Here is an 18,812-nt window from a genome sequence, read left to right as displayed (position 1 = left end):
CGTAAACACTACAGTATCAACGTAATTTCCGGTCATTTTAACCCTTATGCTGTGTTCCAGGGAAATATGACCGTTTTGAAACATAAGGTCTTCACTCAACCTTTTTAGATTGATAAAATGAAAGCCCATGTGAAATATTTATGTTTAAAAAAACAAACACACATATAACATCTATGGCAATATATAACCATATGCCTAACCATACTCATGTCATATATGATATGACATTATTTCAGTCTGACCTAGCCTTTTTATAATAGAATAGGATATTTAGTATTCTAGTTGTTTGTTTGTTTGTTTGTTTGTTGTGAATAGGGCTTCAAACTACACAAGTACTAATCTTGGACCCTGTTTATTGACTTTATTGCATCTGTTTTCATTGCTGTCTTTATCTATCTTTTCTAACTATGTACTACATGACCGCTACATGGTGACACCTATGAAAATAAAATGCAGTAAAGCACACTTCCCAAATCCTCTCCATCCCCTAGTCCTATATCTCTGTGTAAACATCAAGTTTTACATCTTCTCTTTTGGTTACTCAATGATTTTTAAATGCAACACAACCATACAGTCTGAACTGCTTGAAGTGCTTGACGTGCCTGCATGCGTGTGTGTGCATGCTTCACAAACAGGTCTGTCAGAACAGACAAAATATACTCTGAGTCTGGTGACACACCAATGCATGCATTGCACAAGTAAACTTCTGCCATTATGCAGCACTCATATTATACATCAATGTGTACTAGTGTTTGTGTGTGTGAGAGTGTGTATAAGGTTTGGAATAGTCTTTAAAGGGTCTTTCTTTTTCAGACTACAGTATTTCTACATTGTAGAACAAAACTCATGTGCATCATCATAAACTTCATAAGATGATCATTTAGAACAGGGATTCCCAAACTGTGGTATGTGTACCACTGGTGGTACTTGAGCTTCTACTAGGGGTTACGCAAGATGAAAAGGGCAATGTCAGAAAGGTATTTTTCAAAATCTTAAGCTTTTGTTCTTTGTGTTTCATAGTGTTGTTCTCCACACTGTTTTTAAGTGTGTGAGCTCATAGACCAGTTGCACATTTTGATTTTGTTATTAGTTATCATGGGATAATTATGATGCCTGGAATGCGTTAATAGAATGTGTTACGTTTTTATGTATCGGATGGTGGGGGTACGCAAGCCGAGTCAGTGGTAGGTGGTGGTACGCAGAAAAACAGTTTGGGAACCACTGATCTAGAATACGCCTTGATATGAGTGAACGAAAAGCAGCCAACAAGTGCTCAACATGTATGGAAACTCATTCAGGACTGTTGGAAAACAATTCCCAGTGCCTAACTGGTTGAGAGAATACCAAAAGTAAAATGCTGCCATCATAGCAGATGTTTTGAAGAGTCTAAAATATGAAACATTTTGCTTTGTTAGTTCTTGTTTGTTTACTACATAACCCCATGTGAGTTATGTAGTTCTGAGTTTTTAGTTTTGTTCTACAATCTAGAATAGTCAGAAAAAGAAGGACCCATAAAAGATTATATGTTTCCAAACTTGTACATGGTATTTGTTTATGTATGTATGTATTTATTTATCTATGTATTTATTTATTTATATTATTTTTTATTTCAATCTGAGTCTGTCCACTTAATGCTTTTGATCACACCTTCCTGCTTGTTTTACCACAAGGTGCAACACTGTGCATGCACTCTTGTTGTCACCATGAGATTCCATTTTTGACAGATGTACGGACATTGGCCCCTGGTTTGAGAGTGATAAATCCTGGCGGAAGACGTTCAAAAGAGGGGGAAGAGGGAATTTCTCAGGCTTAGGCCATCCTTAAAAATATTTTTGTTTGCAGTAACAGCCAAAAAAAAATAAAAATGGGTCGGTAGGTAGGTCAATATTTTTTTTTTTCAAGATTCAAAGTAAAAAAAAAAAGTACAATTTTGGTCATGGTGATTACGTAGGGAATGAATTTACACAAATGTGCATATCATTGGCGTAACTGACTGGGTCTTCAACCCGTGCCTTCAGGCGCACCATTGCAAACCTCATTCTGATGCAGGTTATATAGACCAGCCTTTCTCAAACTTCTTTGACCTGAGGCCCGGTCATGGCAGACTTTTGGGTCATAGGGCTCATCTACATGTACCCAGAAAGAAGGCTACAATAGCTCTTGGCCACGTTATATTGAAATTTGACTATACAATACTCAATGATATACAGTGTATTATAAAGTCTCTGCTCTGTTTCTAAGGAAGTTCCAAAAAACAACCAGTTCTATTAAGTTTCGTTAAATAAATAAATAGCCTTCCAACAGGTTGAAGCGGAGCTTTGATACCAACGTTATCGATTAGTTTCAGTTTCTCTCGCGCAGACGCGCACTGAATGAATGCTCATACCACCACTTAATTGTAGGGCTCCATGTTTAATGACATCGATAGCAGAAACGTTTTTCTTTTTTCGTCGATCCGCGGTTTCTTGATCAACTGCGCAGCAAATTATCAGATGAAGCACTGGGCCTAATTTCACTCCACGACTCCGCGGACCAGCAGTCTCCATGTTGCGGACCCATATTTTGAGAAATGCTGAATAGACCACAACCAGTTTCAATACTCCGACACGGTCACCGTTAGACTAAGGGGAGGAGGGATGAGAAAAGATCTGGCCACAGTTCTTCCAGAACTTCGTGCCAAGTAAAAGCGTTATCAGTTTGTGTGAATGAAACGAAGCGTAGGCCATAGTGTGACATGCGTAAAACCAATGGTGTAGAGATGACGCCACAGGTTTTTTTTTAAGTGAGCCACGTTTGGATGTAGGCAATTTATATTCACAATACTTGGGCCTACTAAAATAAATATTATTTTATTGCACTTGTATTGGTTGTTTAGAGTAAAAAAAAAACAATCGGTCGGTATTAACGCAAGTTTACAACCGGCAAGTCGGTCGGACTAAAAGGGGAAAAAAAATAAATATTTGGGTCGGTTCTAAATTGACAGGGTCGGTCGGGTTACGGCAAACGAAAATATTTTTAAGGATGGCCTTACAATGCTTTCAAGAATGCTTTGGGCCCTTAACGCAACTAAATAGGCAACATATTCATCATCCATCAAATCCATCATGACTTGAAGGCACACTTCTTAACTGCATCCAACATAAACATAAGTCCTATAGCCTAATCTATGCCCTAAACCAGACTCACCTTGAACATCACCTCAGTCAGAGACAGCAAGCTATTCTCTCCACAAGGAGTCGGCCTCCTCAGGGTTTGGCACCTGCTTGACCAGCTGGTCATAAAGTTATCATCTTTCCACCCTCAGTTTCCCACGGAATTGGATTGGTGGGGGACTCAGATGGAGCAGGTAATGGGGACTGGAGGCAGAAGTGTGAGAAACACCATGCATGTTTACCAAGAAATGAGAGCTATTCATTTCCAATATTTGAATATAAGCTTACCTCCTTTGGACTCTTTATATTATTATCATCACGTAAAATTATAATTTCCATTTGTGATACAGGGCCTCTCTTTTCCTTGCATTGCTGCCTTCCTTACATGTTCAAATTAGACGGATAATTATCAGGGAGATGTCATTTTAGCGCACGCAATTCAATTTGGGTGTTTCATTTGTATTCACTCTGAGGCGATTTTGTCATAGTTAGTGACACTCGATTATTTGTGTAGTATTCAGGACCGTTTGTTTGTTCCATTGCATTAATGTAATACTTGAGGAGCGCTCTCTCTATGCTGCACACGCTGGCACATGAGCAAGTAGAAGTGCACATGTTGGTAACGGGCAGTGATCAGGCAATGAGCCTGATTTGGACATTTCTGACTCATCCGTCACTCGTATAGACGAACCTTCTCTGCAGAAATGCTGCAATGAGCAAAACGACAGACTGTACAGCAATAATGCATTCCGACATTACCAATTGCAAGCCCACCTATTCAAGTATCAGTGTTAAACAATAATTGGCTCGATCTCTGAACACTGGTGGGCGAAGCGTCATGGGATTGTTGAAGGACTTGCATATACTCGCCACCGACCTATCACTATAGCCTATCACCTTATTTGAACGTTGGAGTGAAGTGTGCCTATTTAAGAAAGATGGGAAATGGAAGTACCTCCCACCTTCTATCTTTGGAATCAAAAGGTTGAAACGAGTTGAGAGAGCGAGAGATAGAGAACGAAGAAGAGAGAGTGAGTGAGAGAGAGAAAGAGAGAGAGAGGGAGAGAGAGAGAGCCGCAGTTGAGACTGGACTATAGGCTATCAGGTCTTCATTATTTTCTGTAAAATGCGTTAGGACGCGATTGGTCTGTCATTCATCTGTTTATTGAAGTCATACGGGACGATTAAATATAAGTTCAGGTAAGTAATTTGAATCGACGCTGATTTACAAAATCTGTTACTATTTTCGTACGAATTGGTGTGGCTTTTACAGTTACGCGCGTACTGTCGATACGTCAGCCCTGGAAGATTTTGTTTATTGTTGTTTTATAGTTCTACAGCATATAATCTTGTCATGGGGAAAACATTGGCTACATGCCTGTGGAGAATGTTTTGCTGTGATTATGATCATTTGAATAAATGTAACAACGTGAGGTTCATCGTTTAGGTGGATGAATGGTGGGGCAGTTTTCAGGCGGGGGTTTAAAACGCATTCTGTTCATGAGCGGAGTATCATGGCATGCCCGGAAAATAATGACAGTACGGACGTGATGACAATCCTCACCTATTTATGAATGAAACGAGCTGCGTACGATATACCAAGGGTGGATCGACAAACAGCTGCAGATGCGCTAGTGGTGATGCTCAAATCATGCTTTACTTCAAGACCAAGTCATTTATTTATCAGGACTGCTAAAAGACCCTTGTACACAAGTAGGAAGAATAAGCCACGGAGCCTGTGGGTAGGGCTAGGAAATAACGCTATAGGTTTTGCCATGCACACAAAAAAACAATAGCCCACATGCGTGCGCGTCGGACTACATTTTCAACCATGCGTATAGGCTAGTATAGGCTACCAGTCACGGAAAAGGTTGTAAGTTATTTGTGTCGACAGTTTAAATTGGGTCGTCACAGCAATATTCGCTGAATCCATGTCGGTTCTGTGAACGCTTTCAGTTTGTGTACGGATGGCAGTCAGCGCAGCCCTCTTGGTTGGTCTGCCATGATTGTCTTTTGGAAAACAAGACCAGATTGCATTACACATTATCTTTGCAACAACGAAGCAATTAAGTATGTCAGTAGTCCGCTGTGAATACCATTTAAAGCTCATGGCTTTGCCTGAACGGGTGTAAAAGTGAGGGCAATGCACACATGTCAGCTTGATGTCCATACTCGCGTTGCTGAATGAGATACCGACGTCACAGTGTAGACGACGTGCATTCACAATAATGGCTATAATGGTGCTGCTGGGTGCTGCAGACGTGGTTTGTAGGGACATTATCTTCGGTTATAACACCTTGAGGAGTAAAGGCCGTGCAGTACTCTACGTTTGGTGTACATTCATTTGGCACAACATGTTAGACGCATGGCGCATGTGGTAATGGCGCAGAATATTTGCTTGTTTTGTTTGAGTGTATCAGAAGGTATTGTATCCATAATGATCCCTGTCTTTCTTTTGTTTTGTGGCATAAAACCTTGCCTCAAGGTGGCCCACTAATCTGTGCGTTGTAGAATGTTAGTCATATTAATTAACCTATAGCAATAATGGGTGCTGTGGGGTAGAAGATGCAGCTTGGTAGATGACCATTGGATCTCTGGGACATCAAAACAAACAAAAACAGTGCCTGCATATGTAAGATGCTTTCCATGGAACAGAGCACTTGAGAACACGTTCTGGTCTTCTCTTCATTTATAGTACCAGCAACCATGGCCATGTCTCTTTCTTCTATGAGCCAGGATCAAAGGGTGGTCTCTTTCCTCTCAGCCCATTCCATTAAGCTTTTTTTTTTTTTCACTTTAATCAGTGGTATATGATCACTAAGGACATATGTATGACAGTTTTTACAATGCTAACATCATGCTACCATGATGAATAGACTGCCTAGGGCTGCTAGAGTGCCTTTTCTTTATACTATTTAGAGGCTGAATGAGTTAAATCATCCTTTAAATCCTCCTTTAGAGCCCAGTATGACAGTAAGTAGTTCTTAATTCCAGCCCACTGATCATCCATCAAGTGCAGGGATGATACTCTGCGGAGTAGGCTCGTCAGGTGCTCCGGCCTTAATTAATGAATGCTGTTAATGAAGAGTCAGACTCAATAACCATCTTCATTAGAGATGAACAGGTTAGACCTTGACCAATCCTGGATATGTAACTATGGCCTGCCCCTCTGTCCATGGTCCTGTGCAAGGATTGGTTTTCCAAGAACATGAAGACTGTCCATGCTTACTAGCATTACACACATGAATGAAATATTTTACAATGTTCTAGTCAATGGTCATATAGATTTTACATGGCATACATCTGATGTAGAGTTATCTCTAACTTCATCATCAAATTAATTCAGCTTAAATTTAGGAACATTCTCCACAATTTACATATTTGCTGACTTTTTTTAAGTTTTAGCCCACATGTGCATAATGTGTAAGCCATGTGAAAAACATGCTTTGGGAAAAAGAATTCACCAGCAGTGCATAGGAATGCTTGTAAAAGATGTGAGCTTCAAGGTTAATGTCTTGGTTGCATGCTAGGGTATTAAATCCTCTGAACTGGGTCAGTGGAATCATGTCCAGAAGCGCAGACGAGGTTAATCATGATGATTAGCCAGTAAGCCCTGCCCACAGTGGGCCAATCTGTTTGACAGCCTGAAAATGAACCACATCAGGACCGGTGCTGTCCTTAAACACTGACAGGGAGGGAGTCTCCAAATGATCGAATCCCAAAGCAAAGGAAAGTATGCAGGCGAGAACTTCACACAAGATGCTTTTTGAGCCAAGGTATGCTGATTTGGCTGTATTGTGCTCGGTCAATTTATTAGTCTATCTGTGTGCCTTTTAGTGAGAGCTATAGCAAAATAATTGTTGCAAATGAATGCTCTGCTTTGCAGTGAAAAACTAATTCATTGTATTAGTGTTTCATACGCACTGATAATGATGCACTATACAGCAAGCTGGAGGATTCTGTTGTAGAACTGTGTGTAGAATGTGCGGTTTAGAATAATAGCACAATAAATATGGTTTTCATGGTTTTGTGTGATGCTGGTGGTGCTTAATGCATCATTATTTTGCATCCTGTCTTTCAGTAGTCCATGTGAAAGAAATATCATGGTGCTGAGATGACTGAAATCCTGTGCCCTTGCTACTGTATTTGGGCTTGTGGATTAATGAAAGCTGACTGCTTGCTAGTGTCAGGGAGTGTCTCAAAACTCTGAAGCACCATTTAACTTCTCACTTGGTCTACATGGGCTACATCCCCTCATGCAATTCCGAGAGGGAATGGCTTTGTGTTAATCCACACAACATTTGGTGCAGAGAGATGGCAGATGGATAGTGGGTATTTTTAGTCTGTGGGTTTACTCTCACATTAAGGCCTGCAATAGAGGTGTGTTTAAACAACCCACACACACACACACACACACACACACACACACAAACATGCACATGCATGCACACACACACACACACATGCACACGCATACTGTTCCAAGATAGGTAAGACCAGTTAAACAATTAAAAAATAAATATAATGTGTTGTTGTAGGCAATGTTTAGTTGTCCAGAGGCTTTTGGTGATTTGTTTGGTGCTGAAGCTGATGACTCACTTAGCCCTAGCAGGCTGATATCTCCCATCTGGTGCATTAGAGCATTAGCTACTGTATTAGATACTGTATCTCTTGAAATGAATGGGATATTTGCATGGCACCATGTTTATTGCTATAATCATCCAATCAAAAAAAATAAAAAACAATTTCATGGGCATACGCTTCAGTTACAATGAAAACCGTGCTGTTCTCCTAATGCAGCATGATCCATCCCTGACAATCGTGATGTAAGACCAGAGCCTGTGTACGTTTCCTTCTCTCGCCTTGTGCATCTTGCTCCTTCTTCCTCCTCCTCTCCACCTCCCTTCCCCCAGCCCCCACATCGTACCCGCTCTCTCATGGCCGTGCCCCAGGGCCCCATTCCTGCAGTAACCAACGCTCTCCCACGGAGCGAGAGAAATCCCCAGCGGACGTGCGGAACTAGAGTATCTCCCGCACATGTGTGCGTACACACACACACACACACACGCACACACACAGCCACAGGATTGCTCTCACTCAACTGCACATACAGACTCCAATGTATACACACACAGATGCTTCCTCCAGCTGCTTCGCACCCCTTAGCAATCTAGGGCCGTGGGAGGGGGAGGGGGAGAGGAAGGGGTCAGCCTGCTAGCCAAGTCTTTGCCTACGTTTGCTGTGAATGGCCTACTTTTGTGGCAAAAAAATTCAAACACACAGTAATTAATGCTCCTTAATGCCACTCTTGATGAGTTGAGGAGCCTTTTTTATGGGCATGGGAAGCAGATAGCGCTCCCTGGGTGGCTGTTGTGCAGGCTGGCATGTGTGATGGTGTGAAAGCAGCTCTTTAGGCAGAATGGTGTGTATGTCATAAAGCTCCTTGTTGAGATTAGTGAAGGCTAACATCTAATCGACTCCAGTTGAATGACAAACCACACTGCTTTTTGTCTTAAAGTGAAAAGAAAACACTGACTCAGTCTAGGAATCTATAGTCTATAGTATAATCTGTAGTCATCATCGTCATATTCTGTGTTTTTCTTTATGTGAGTCCTATGTACACAATATTGCCATGCTGCCTGTCAGCTTATGCATGTTTTGTGTTCACATGAATACAAAATATGTGTGGTGGTCATGGTTGTGTTGTATGGTTTGCAATTGTGTTGTATGGTGTGTATATGAGGATTTCTACTGCAGAGTTGGTAACAACACCGCAATCAACAATAATTGTACTGAAGCTCCCTGTGTCAGCTAAAGCCATACATTAGTAGTTGGACTAAAATAGGGTTTGATGTTGGAATGGCACACTCTTTATTCGTCCACTCTCAAAGCTGGCACTTAAATGCAAGGTTATTCCCAAATTCTGCCACATCAGCACAACCGTGGGCGTGATTTGGAGGACCTTGAATGAGGGACATGCATAGCAATCTCCGCTAGTGCCCAACTTAATCTATAATGGAGTCTGGCTGGATGGATAGATCCGTTAAAGCCATTAATAAGTCACTCGGCCCCTCCGCCTTGCAAAGGCAAATAAATAAAGAAGAAACCCTTGCTCTTCGGAGGATTGACATCAATCACAGGGAGCAGCCTGGCATCCACAGCTCCCCTCACTGTGGGGAGAAGGGGGAAGTCAGGGTGGGGGTGGGGGGCTGTGCCCTGTCATCAGGCTTAACTCTGCAGACACAGGCATTGATCAAAGCCTCAGTGTCTTTGCTTATTGATTGGACAGCAGGAGAACTGGGAAGGAGCACACAGTGGTGTTCTCAGAGCAGATAGGCCGCCTGTCTGCGTGTCTGTTCGTGGGCTTGTTGCGCTTTAGTGAGCATGTCCTGGTCCATTCCAATGCAGAGTGTGTAGAGTTGAGTCTCATCAGGGTGGACACAGCAATTCTCTCCCCACGAGGAAGGGAAGGCAGGCAATGTTACCAGCTTGGAGAGATTACCGTCAGCAGCATTACGCCATAGTGAGATTGGAATGTCCCCGGGTTGTACATTTGATTTGAAATTTCACTGTCACACTTTGTACACCATGTAATTTCACTCCAATGTCAATTTTCAAATGATGGGTAATGCATGTGGGTTGTTGTATTACTGAAGCAGTTGTTGATTAGCTGTGATGATAATGCATTCAGTGGAAAGCAATGGCCAGTTTGTCAGTCTCGCTGTTATAACATTTCCATTTTCCTTTACCATCTATTTTGGTTTGATTTGGCACTGGAATTGGACGAGGCCACTGAAATGAATTGAGCTATTGCCTTTGCTCTTCTCTTGATCTTGCTATGCTTCACATGTGATTTTGTCAGTGTCTCTTGCCAGTCCTTACAGGCCCGAGTCATTGATACTCCTCAGTCACAATAGGAAATGGGGATAGAAAGTGTGACCATTGACTCCATCTGTGTACATGTGAATATAAACTTCAATGCAATCATGTCAGCAGATAGCAGATACACACACGCACACTCACTGTTTTATTGAGACCTTTCCACTGTGAATAAATTTTTTGTCGCCTTGAATGTAATAAATATTTCACTGGCCTATTCTGCAGAGGAAGCGAAATTTTATTTTAGGGCTTAGCACAGATGCGTAATGATGAACTGAATAACAGTGCTGAACACTGTGTCTCAACCACTTCATTTGAGAAACATGTTGCTAGAGTATCAAAATGCTCTAGAAATTAATCCAAGTATCTAGATTTGAAATCTAGACAAGGTTTATGGCTAACGATTATAGAATTGTGTTGTCACATAAAGAATTAGACTAGAATTAAGTAAGTCAGTAAAAGTGTTTCAGGAATAAAGGCACTTTTAATGACACTGATATGGAGACCTTCATAGCTAACAACAGTATGCGTAAGAGATATGTATCCCATCCCAAATCAACGTTCCTTTTTGCTGTCAACTTCAAAATTACTTCTCCGAGCTCATTGATGTAACAATGGCAAAATGTAACAGGTGCTAGGGGATCCCTAGAACTCATTTCCCACAGTGAGCATTATTTTTCTGTTTTAGTGTGTTTCTAAACAGCGTGTTTTATGCTGAAAACTGCCATGCTGATCTTTTGATATCTGTTCATCAGGTGTAGGAACCGAAGGCCCAGGTAACGCTCAAGATGCCAGAGCAGAGTAACGACTACCGTGTGGTGGTGTTCGGGGCCGGTGGCGTCGGCAAGAGCTCTCTGGTGCTGCGCTTCGTCAAGGGGACCTTCCGAGACACCTACATCCCCACAGTGGAGGACACGTACAGGCAGGTGATCAGCTGTGACAAGAGCGTGTGCACCCTCCAGATCACCGACACCACGGGCAGCCACCAGTTCCCCGCCATGCAGCGCCTCTCCATCTCCAAGGGCCACGCCTTCATCCTGGTCTACTCCATCACCAGCAAGCAGTCGCTGGAGGAGCTCAAGCCCATCTACCAGCAGGTGCTGGCCATCAAGGGCAACGTGGAGAACATCCCCATCATGCTGGTGGGCAACAAGATCGACGAGCCCCAGCGTGAGGTGGAGACCAAGGACGGCGAGGCCCAGGCCACCTCCTGGAAGTGTGCCTTCATGGAGACCTCGGCCAAGACCAACCACAACGTCACAGAGCTCTTCCAGGAGCTGCTCAACCTGGACAAGAAGAGGAACATGAGCCTGAACATTGACGGCAAGCGGTCAGGCAAGCAGTCGCGAGCTGACAAGCTCAAGGGCAAATGCAGCGTCATGTAGACAGATGAGAGCTGGGGATAGCAGGGGGAACGCTAATGGCTAATGGCAGAGACTGGAACCAACAAAGCGAGAAGAACGTCAGCCTCACAGGAAGAGGGATGAGGAAGTGAATGGTTCACCATGGTCGGGGACCTTGTTTGTCGTCAGTGTAGCCCTACTCATCCTAATGGCAAGCATGCCTTTCCCTCTCCCTTCTGTGCATTCAACCAGCCATCTTTCTCCATCTCTCCTTAAGGGGGCCCGCCGCCTGTTTAAACTCACAGGTACACATGTACATGCTCTTCCAAAGCCATACCATTCTTATTGCCTTGTCTGTGTAAACTACTGTATGTCAAGCAACTAAACCATCATGGTTTTGGGTAGAATAGAATTTCAACCCCCTCCCATGTCCCCCCTCCCACCGGAAAGGAATACATGGAAGATCCATTCAACAGAGATGTAATACGATGGGCCTCCGTTTTGTCAGGATGTCTATGCTGAGATGAGACTGGTTACATTATGCAAATTTAGTTTTAACTCATAACTGCTTAAAAACCCAACTGCACAACAACATTGAGTGCAGTTGGGTTTCTACGCTGTCATTCAGGCACTGTGGTGCAGACATCATTGCAGGATGGGTTTCTGAAACTCCATAAAAGTTTCCCTAAGACGGACAAACAGCAAAGATGAAAGAGCATCCAGCAGAAATGCACTGGTTTTTTTTTGCCTTTCACATCTTGCAAAAATATTTTAAAGTGTTCACAACAGGTTTTTTGAAATTCAAAGCACAATGACAAAAAGATCACGCATAAAAGTTTGAATATTATATCAACCTAACTCTCATAGGTAGATTTGATGCAAGGAAGATTTCCTTTATCTGTTGGCCTAAGAGTTCCACAATTCCATTTCATGAGTGTAGACAGAAATATTTATGACAATCATTTCATTCAAGTATAGAAGATAACACGTCTATCTGCATGGTTTTCATGTTAGAGATAATAATAAGATAGTGCAAATACTGCAATTAGAGTAGGATTATAAATGTGTCCAAAAATGTCCAAGCTTAAGGAAAATTCTTCAGACTTGCTGATCTCTCCTTCTTTGTGCTTTTAACATAAACACATCACTGCTTCTATTCATTATACGCCCAGTTTACTAATGTTTGTTTTGACAGTATTGTAACATTTTATAGTATTCCCAAGCCTGTATTTAACTGTGCAGTCATGTTTGACTGAAATCCTCAGGATCCAGGACCATTATTGCTGTTAGACCCTTCTTCACTCAAGTTCAGAGGTATCATTTTGGAAAAAAAGAATATTACAAAACAAAGTTTGCTCATAACAAAAACACTTAACATAAATATTAGACATGTTGTCTTAGGCTTGGACAGCAGGTCAGTTCATGTCCATTGTTGCCACACTCTCACTCTAACCACCAATATAGGCTTGTAATTTGTCAGGCAGTTAGTTTCCATCTCATGATATCATACAGACAGAATACAGGATACACAGTGCCCAGAATGAATTGGACTTTGTTCTTGGCTTGTATCAGACCAATTCATCAGATTTGGCCAGTATGTAATAATAGACCATGTGTTGCATACAAGTACATCTTGATTATTTACTGCTTGTCAACTAGTGCTTGCCCCGACAGAGAACATCATTACCTTTTGCGAGAAAGAAAAATTACTTTGATTTTTTTTTAAAAATCTCAAAATAACAAAACACTTATTTGTGTGAACTAACAAACATCAGTCCAGATCATTTGGCTGACTGAGTTCTATTTATTACCTATTTATTCAGATTTATGTTGCACAAGGTTCTATAGAGTCAGGACTGAAGTGGAGAGACAAACTCCATGGCGTCCCTGTCCTGAAACAGATGGGCTCAGTTCACCATGCAGATTGTGTGTCCCAGATGACTAATGAGCCAATACCTGGGCAGAACCCCTAACCTGTTTCAAATTCAGTGTGAGAATTTGCTCGCATTGCACTTTATTTCAGTCAAACTCTGAGAGGCTGAACATTGTTTGGTCTCTCTCTCTGTGCTTTGAGTATGTGTTGTTGTCTTGTTGTGTTTGATCAGAGGGTGATGGCCTGGCTGGACTGAATGCATTTGTTGAACAAAATGGCCCTTGTCATTTTACCCAGAGTAGGATGGTGATATGTTTCAGCACTAAGTCAAAAGCACAAGACTATCTATTTTATTTATTTGTTTCTTTGGCTTGGCTGATGTGACCAACAGGGTATCCTGATAACGGAGAGGTCTTACATTTTTTAAAGGTACCTTTAAAAATAATGTTTATTTTTGTTTGTTTTTATCTATGAGATGCAATTTGATATTGTTGTGTTATGGCTTCAGTCAGTGTGTCAATTGATTATAATACCAAACAAATCCGTTGCTATACATGTTCGTTCTGACGCCGAAGAGAAGCACACTTCTATTTTTTAAACCAATTTCCCCTGGCGCTGTCATTGTATCTCATTTAATACAAAACAACTGGGCACTTTACTAGATTCTAATTAATGTCACTGTATTGACCTCAGTGTGTAAAATAGGTTGGTGGAAAAAGGTACATTGAATACCTTAATATGTAAAATTGATATCTGTCAAGTACTCTTCTGTGTAATCGTACGGTAGTGCAAATTGAATTTTCCTGTTTGGAAAATCATTCAGAAGCAAAAGTAATATACAGTACAACATGCTATTGCGCTGTGTCAACATATCTCTGTGTCACAATGTTTTTTTGCCATTGACATTTTATGTACTGAATCCTGTAACATTATGTACGGATCTATTTTTTTTAACAAACTGGTCAAGTGAATTTGTGCAAAAGTACTTTTTTTCCTCTCTGAAATTACATGTCCAAAGTCAGTGTAAAATTCACTCTCCATACAATCAATTTTGCAGTAATGGTATATACTGCATCTCAGATGAGAAGCAGAGATGATTATGGCAAATACCAATGTAAACATTGTGTACAAGGCAAAAACCAAGCATAAAGCAATGTTAATGCCAAATATATTCTATTATAATGAGAGCTAAGGCTATCACAGAGTGAGATAGCGGCTCCATCTTGGACCAGATATGGCCTGAAGCTGGCCTGGGTGGGGAACAGCGACAGATGCTCTCTAGGGTAAACTCATGCAGTTTCAATCTCTAAATGCATTCATGAGGTGCACAATATGGTCATTGCTAAGACATTTGGAACTATTTGCTCTGATCCTGTGGATTCATATGAAGTTGTAGAATAACAGCTACTGTCCACCCTGCTGAAACATAGGTTTTAAATGTGTTTGTCCATGGCTGTTTTTTATTGTATGTTTAGCATGTCATTCAGCAGGATGTTGATTCTGATAGTTCTACTTTAATGGTGCTATGAGTGAAGAAGTTGTCACCTTGCAGACACATCTGGTGACATTGGTTGTACTCCACAAGGTTATATGCAAAAATATTATTGTGCAACCAAACCCTCTCCTGAGTCCTCCAGTCCTTTAATTCTAATCTTGCACAGCCATGTCTCCAGTGTAAGCCAAAGTGAAAATGAATGAATTTGATAATATACATTACTGTGAATCCGGACTAGCCTTCCTCCACTTGCTCTCTTTGACTTCCACATGAGTCATCTGGAATTGCCCAGGTTGTAGCTTGCTCTGGAGACGGTTCTGGCTCAGATCTTAGCCCAGAGCCGGCGCCTTCCTAGGCCCCTTGCCACTGTGAGATGTGAAAACGCCTCAGTATCCGCTTCCCATAGAATCCCATGCAGCTCTGAGCGCGAGTGAGTCATCCTTGAAATGCCTCCGGAGATGATGGAAGGCTCAGGATCAGGGGGTGGAATGCGCTCGCAAGATGCAAACGTGTCGTGGGAGGGGAGTCGCGCAAACGCCGTTGTCAATTTCACGCTCATTTGGATGCACCAGCTTACTCAGACAACACTTGACAACAAGGACTGACACAAGTTTCACCAAACTTTCACTCTTGGTTTGGTGGCAGTTGAGATGTGCACCACTGATTCTACTAGGGGACATGGGAGTCTCGCCACCCCCACATCTCTCATTCCCCTTCAGCGGCAATCACATTGGCTTTACATGGCTGTGCCCAAGTGTCTGTGCAATTTCCAATCCTCCACTTCCCTTTAGGCTGTGGCCAGTATGGTGGAGAGGTAGAGAGCTTGTCACAAGACAAAGACTTAAAGGCTTGCGATCATAACGGCTCTTCTGTCACATCACTCCGCAATGCATATAGCTGCCCATCTCCCTCTGTCTCCTGTTTAAGCAATGCTAAACTACTTTAACAATGTCTGTCAGCAGGCTCTACGGTTTCAACTTTGTTGGTGTCACCTGTTTTTCCACATTTTCATGATTGTAAATAAGTGTAAAATTGTATGTACATGACCCTTTCATAAGATTTCTCACGTTCCCACACTGGAAACAGAGGAATTAGCATAACACTTCATAATGGCTTTGGTCATTATTAGTTGAGGGATCTAAAGATATTTCCTTGGCCTTTTTTTCTTTCTTTTCACAACTCTGGTTATAAACACACCTTAAAAAATGGTCAAAAAGGACCTTAAACAATGTCTGATAACTTGGATGCATATGCCAAGCTAGCTAGTTGGCATAGAGAGCACTTTAAACTTGTGTGGGTTAAGGAATGTACTGGGTCCTGTGGATGGTGAGGTGCTGGTATCGCGTGTAATGTTGCAATCCATACGAAACCTGTACAGCATGGTCCCTATTGGTGTTCACCAGCATGAGGGCAAGGACAAAAAAAAACACAACTGTGAAGTAACTTCTCACTTTGATTCCTGTGCATTTAATTTGTTTGAGAAGTATATTGCTTTTACTGAATATGTTTTTTGTACAATATTATGGTTTGAGTATTTTTTAATCTAGCTGATATACAGTATACAGACATTTCCTATAGCAATAGTCTTCCTATTAAAAATATGCTGTCCTCATGCATCCCTCAACAAACAAAAATATGACATATATAAATATGATATATACTTAAATGATATTATATATGATAAATCTGCAAACTGATTTTCATAATAAAATGGAATTAAAATTCACATTCCTCTGACTGACATTTGATTTGTTTTTACATAATTATATGCACAACTCTGCATGTATAGCCAATGTACTGTATGTATAGCTACCATGCTTTTGAAGTTCTATCCAGATAATCCACTCCGCTCTGAGATTCCGTGCACTGTTTCCATGGCAACGTCATGCTGGTCTTCCCGTCCTATGCTTGGCTGGCTCAGGACAGGAGCATGTGGAGGCAGTGAACTTTGCTCATCGCTGACACATAGCCTAACATGGCACAATTACTCCAAAGGCCCGGCACCCGACAAATAACAAACGCTTTCGTCATAACAGTCACTTTACACAGAAATTACCAAAGCACAGCAATGAACGAGAACAAATGTCAAGATGAGGAGGAGCCATGCTTTATATAGCCTAGTTCATTAGATTCGTCACCATTAACAGCTTACATAAAAGAATGGCACAGAAAGGCAGAACGAAATAAAAGTGACAGAGTGGCATATTGATAGAGGCATATTCAAAGCATATCCCTCTTGTTGGATGCCTTCCACCTGCACACATAGGCCTACTGATGTCAATCCTGAGACAGTAATCTCTTAACAAGAAGACGCTGACTCTTGTTGTCATAATAAGAGAGAGAAGGGAATTTCATTATGATTTTGTACCAGCACATGTCCATGGCCTTGACAACCATTTTTTCTCTGATCTCTACTGAGCCACTCCCACCATACAATGCTTACACGAATAGAATCCCTATGCCCATGCGTAAGCACAGACGATAACATCGCACTGTTTCAGCATTCCAAGTAGATGTTACAGCATGAGAAATGAACGGAATCACTGATTTAAAGAGCAAGCGGTGGCTATGGCTCAATCAGCAAGCTAATTACGCGCAGTGACAAAGGCCTCTGATCCACTGCTACCCAGAAGCACACGTTAGAAAATGGCTGCTGGGAGCCGGTGTGAAATAACTCAACTCCCCTCTGACTGATCCACTGGCTGCCTCTCTCTCCCTCGTTCCATTGCCGCCTCTCCTTCCATCCTCCTAGCTTTTTCCCCTCCCTCTCGCTTTCTCTCCTCTCCTCCTGCTCTCTGTTTCTCTGCTTCCTCTTCCTCTCTCTTTCCTCCTGCCCTCCTCTCCTCTCCCGTTTCTCTCTCTCCCTATGTCTCTCTCCATCCTCTCACTCTTTCTCTCTCTCTCTCTCTCTCTCTCTGTCTCACCCTTTCTCTCTCCCTCTTCCTCTCTGTCAGAGTGCTGTGTTGTGAGCTGGGCTTTGTGTCAGCATTAATGCAGTGTCTGCAGCTCCTCAGCCTGTGCGAGATGCACTGCTGCTGCTTCTGGTGAGAGGGACTTCAAAGGGAGGGAGAAATAGAAATGTATAGGCATCAGCATAATTTCATGCTCCACAGGAAATTAGGCCAATGCAGTAGAAGCTATTCTCTCCTCTTCGTGTTCGCTATAAATAACATCTACTGTGGAGATGCCGGTTGTCCGACAAAAGTCAGAATGCCATCTCGCATGTTTTTGTGATTTTGCCCTCACTATAGTGCCTCTGATCACCATAAATGAACTTAAACTTAAATGAGCAGCAGATTATGAGAACATGATAGATAGATAGATAGATAGATAGATACTTTATTGATCCCCAAGGGGAAATTCAAGAATGGAAACATCAGAACATCAGAATGGACAGAATCTTTGACACACGAGCTAAGCACCCATGTTAGAACTGCAAGAACACATCATGCATTTGCATTTGTAAGACATCGAGCAAAACATTGCCATCTTTAATGTGACCTCTGGATTATCTATTGTAGAAGAGGCAAAGACAAATATTATAGTTTTGCTAATAATACAGAAAGAGTTACCTGTGATAATATTTAGTTGTATGAAATTGACCACCAGATTAACACATCTTCTAGTGCTCCATCTGTAGAAGCACTGTATAATTCCAGTCTATCACAAGACATCACAGAAATCCTGCCCCTGTTCCTCCTGGAGGTCTTAGGAGATGTTTGATCAGGTGCCAAAGAGTACTTTTCCCCTTGAAGTGTGGATCAACCAACATTATACTCCACACAGCAGCTTTAGTCAAGCAAAGATTTCCCAAGCACAGAGTGTCATAACTTTGATAGGCCTACAACAAGCCATCTGAAAATTCTAGATGGGACCTCTACACTCAACTGTGAGAGGGCTTCTGATTATGCATGCAATTGTGTCGACATATATGACACATTAAAAAGGCTATTGTAAGATAATTTATTAATGAACTGAATGACATACTGTATTAGAGCCTGTCTTTTACCCCACCCCATTTTACATCTATACTCACGAAAACACCTATAGAGGCACATACTGTCTAAGCT

General features: G+C 41.8%; 1 protein-coding gene across 2 annotated transcripts; it reads left to right on the top strand.

Annotated features, from left to right (window-relative positions):
* The first annotated feature begins 3,872 nt into the window (after window positions 1-3,872).
* On the top strand, window positions 3,873-11,791 carry diras1b (DIRAS family, GTP-binding RAS-like 1b). Of its 2 annotated transcripts, none has more exons than XM_048263426.1 (2): window positions 3,873-4,352; window positions 10,787-11,791. In XM_048263426.1, the coding sequence occupies exon 2, from the start codon at window positions 10,820-10,822 to the stop codon at window positions 11,414-11,416; it is 597 nt and encodes a 198-aa protein (XP_048119383.1). In that variant the 5' UTR covers window positions 3,873-4,352; window positions 10,787-10,819; the 3' UTR covers window positions 11,417-11,791. The 2 variants fall into 2 exon arrangements, with proteins under 2 accessions (XP_048119383.1, XP_048119392.1); XM_048263435.1 differs by lacking the exon at window positions 3,873-4,352 and adding an exon at window positions 6,845-6,928.
* The last annotated feature ends 7,021 nt before the right edge of the window (window positions 11,792-18,812 follow it).

The sequence above is a fragment of the Alosa alosa genome, chromosome 1 (genome assembly GCF_017589495.1).
Source record: "Alosa alosa isolate M-15738 ecotype Scorff River chromosome 1, AALO_Geno_1.1, whole genome shotgun sequence".
Classification (NCBI taxonomy): domain Eukaryota; kingdom Metazoa; phylum Chordata; class Actinopteri; order Clupeiformes; family Clupeidae; genus Alosa; species Alosa alosa.
The sequence above is the reverse complement of the archived record's forward strand: the minus strand, read 5'-3'. Positions and strand labels throughout refer to the sequence as shown.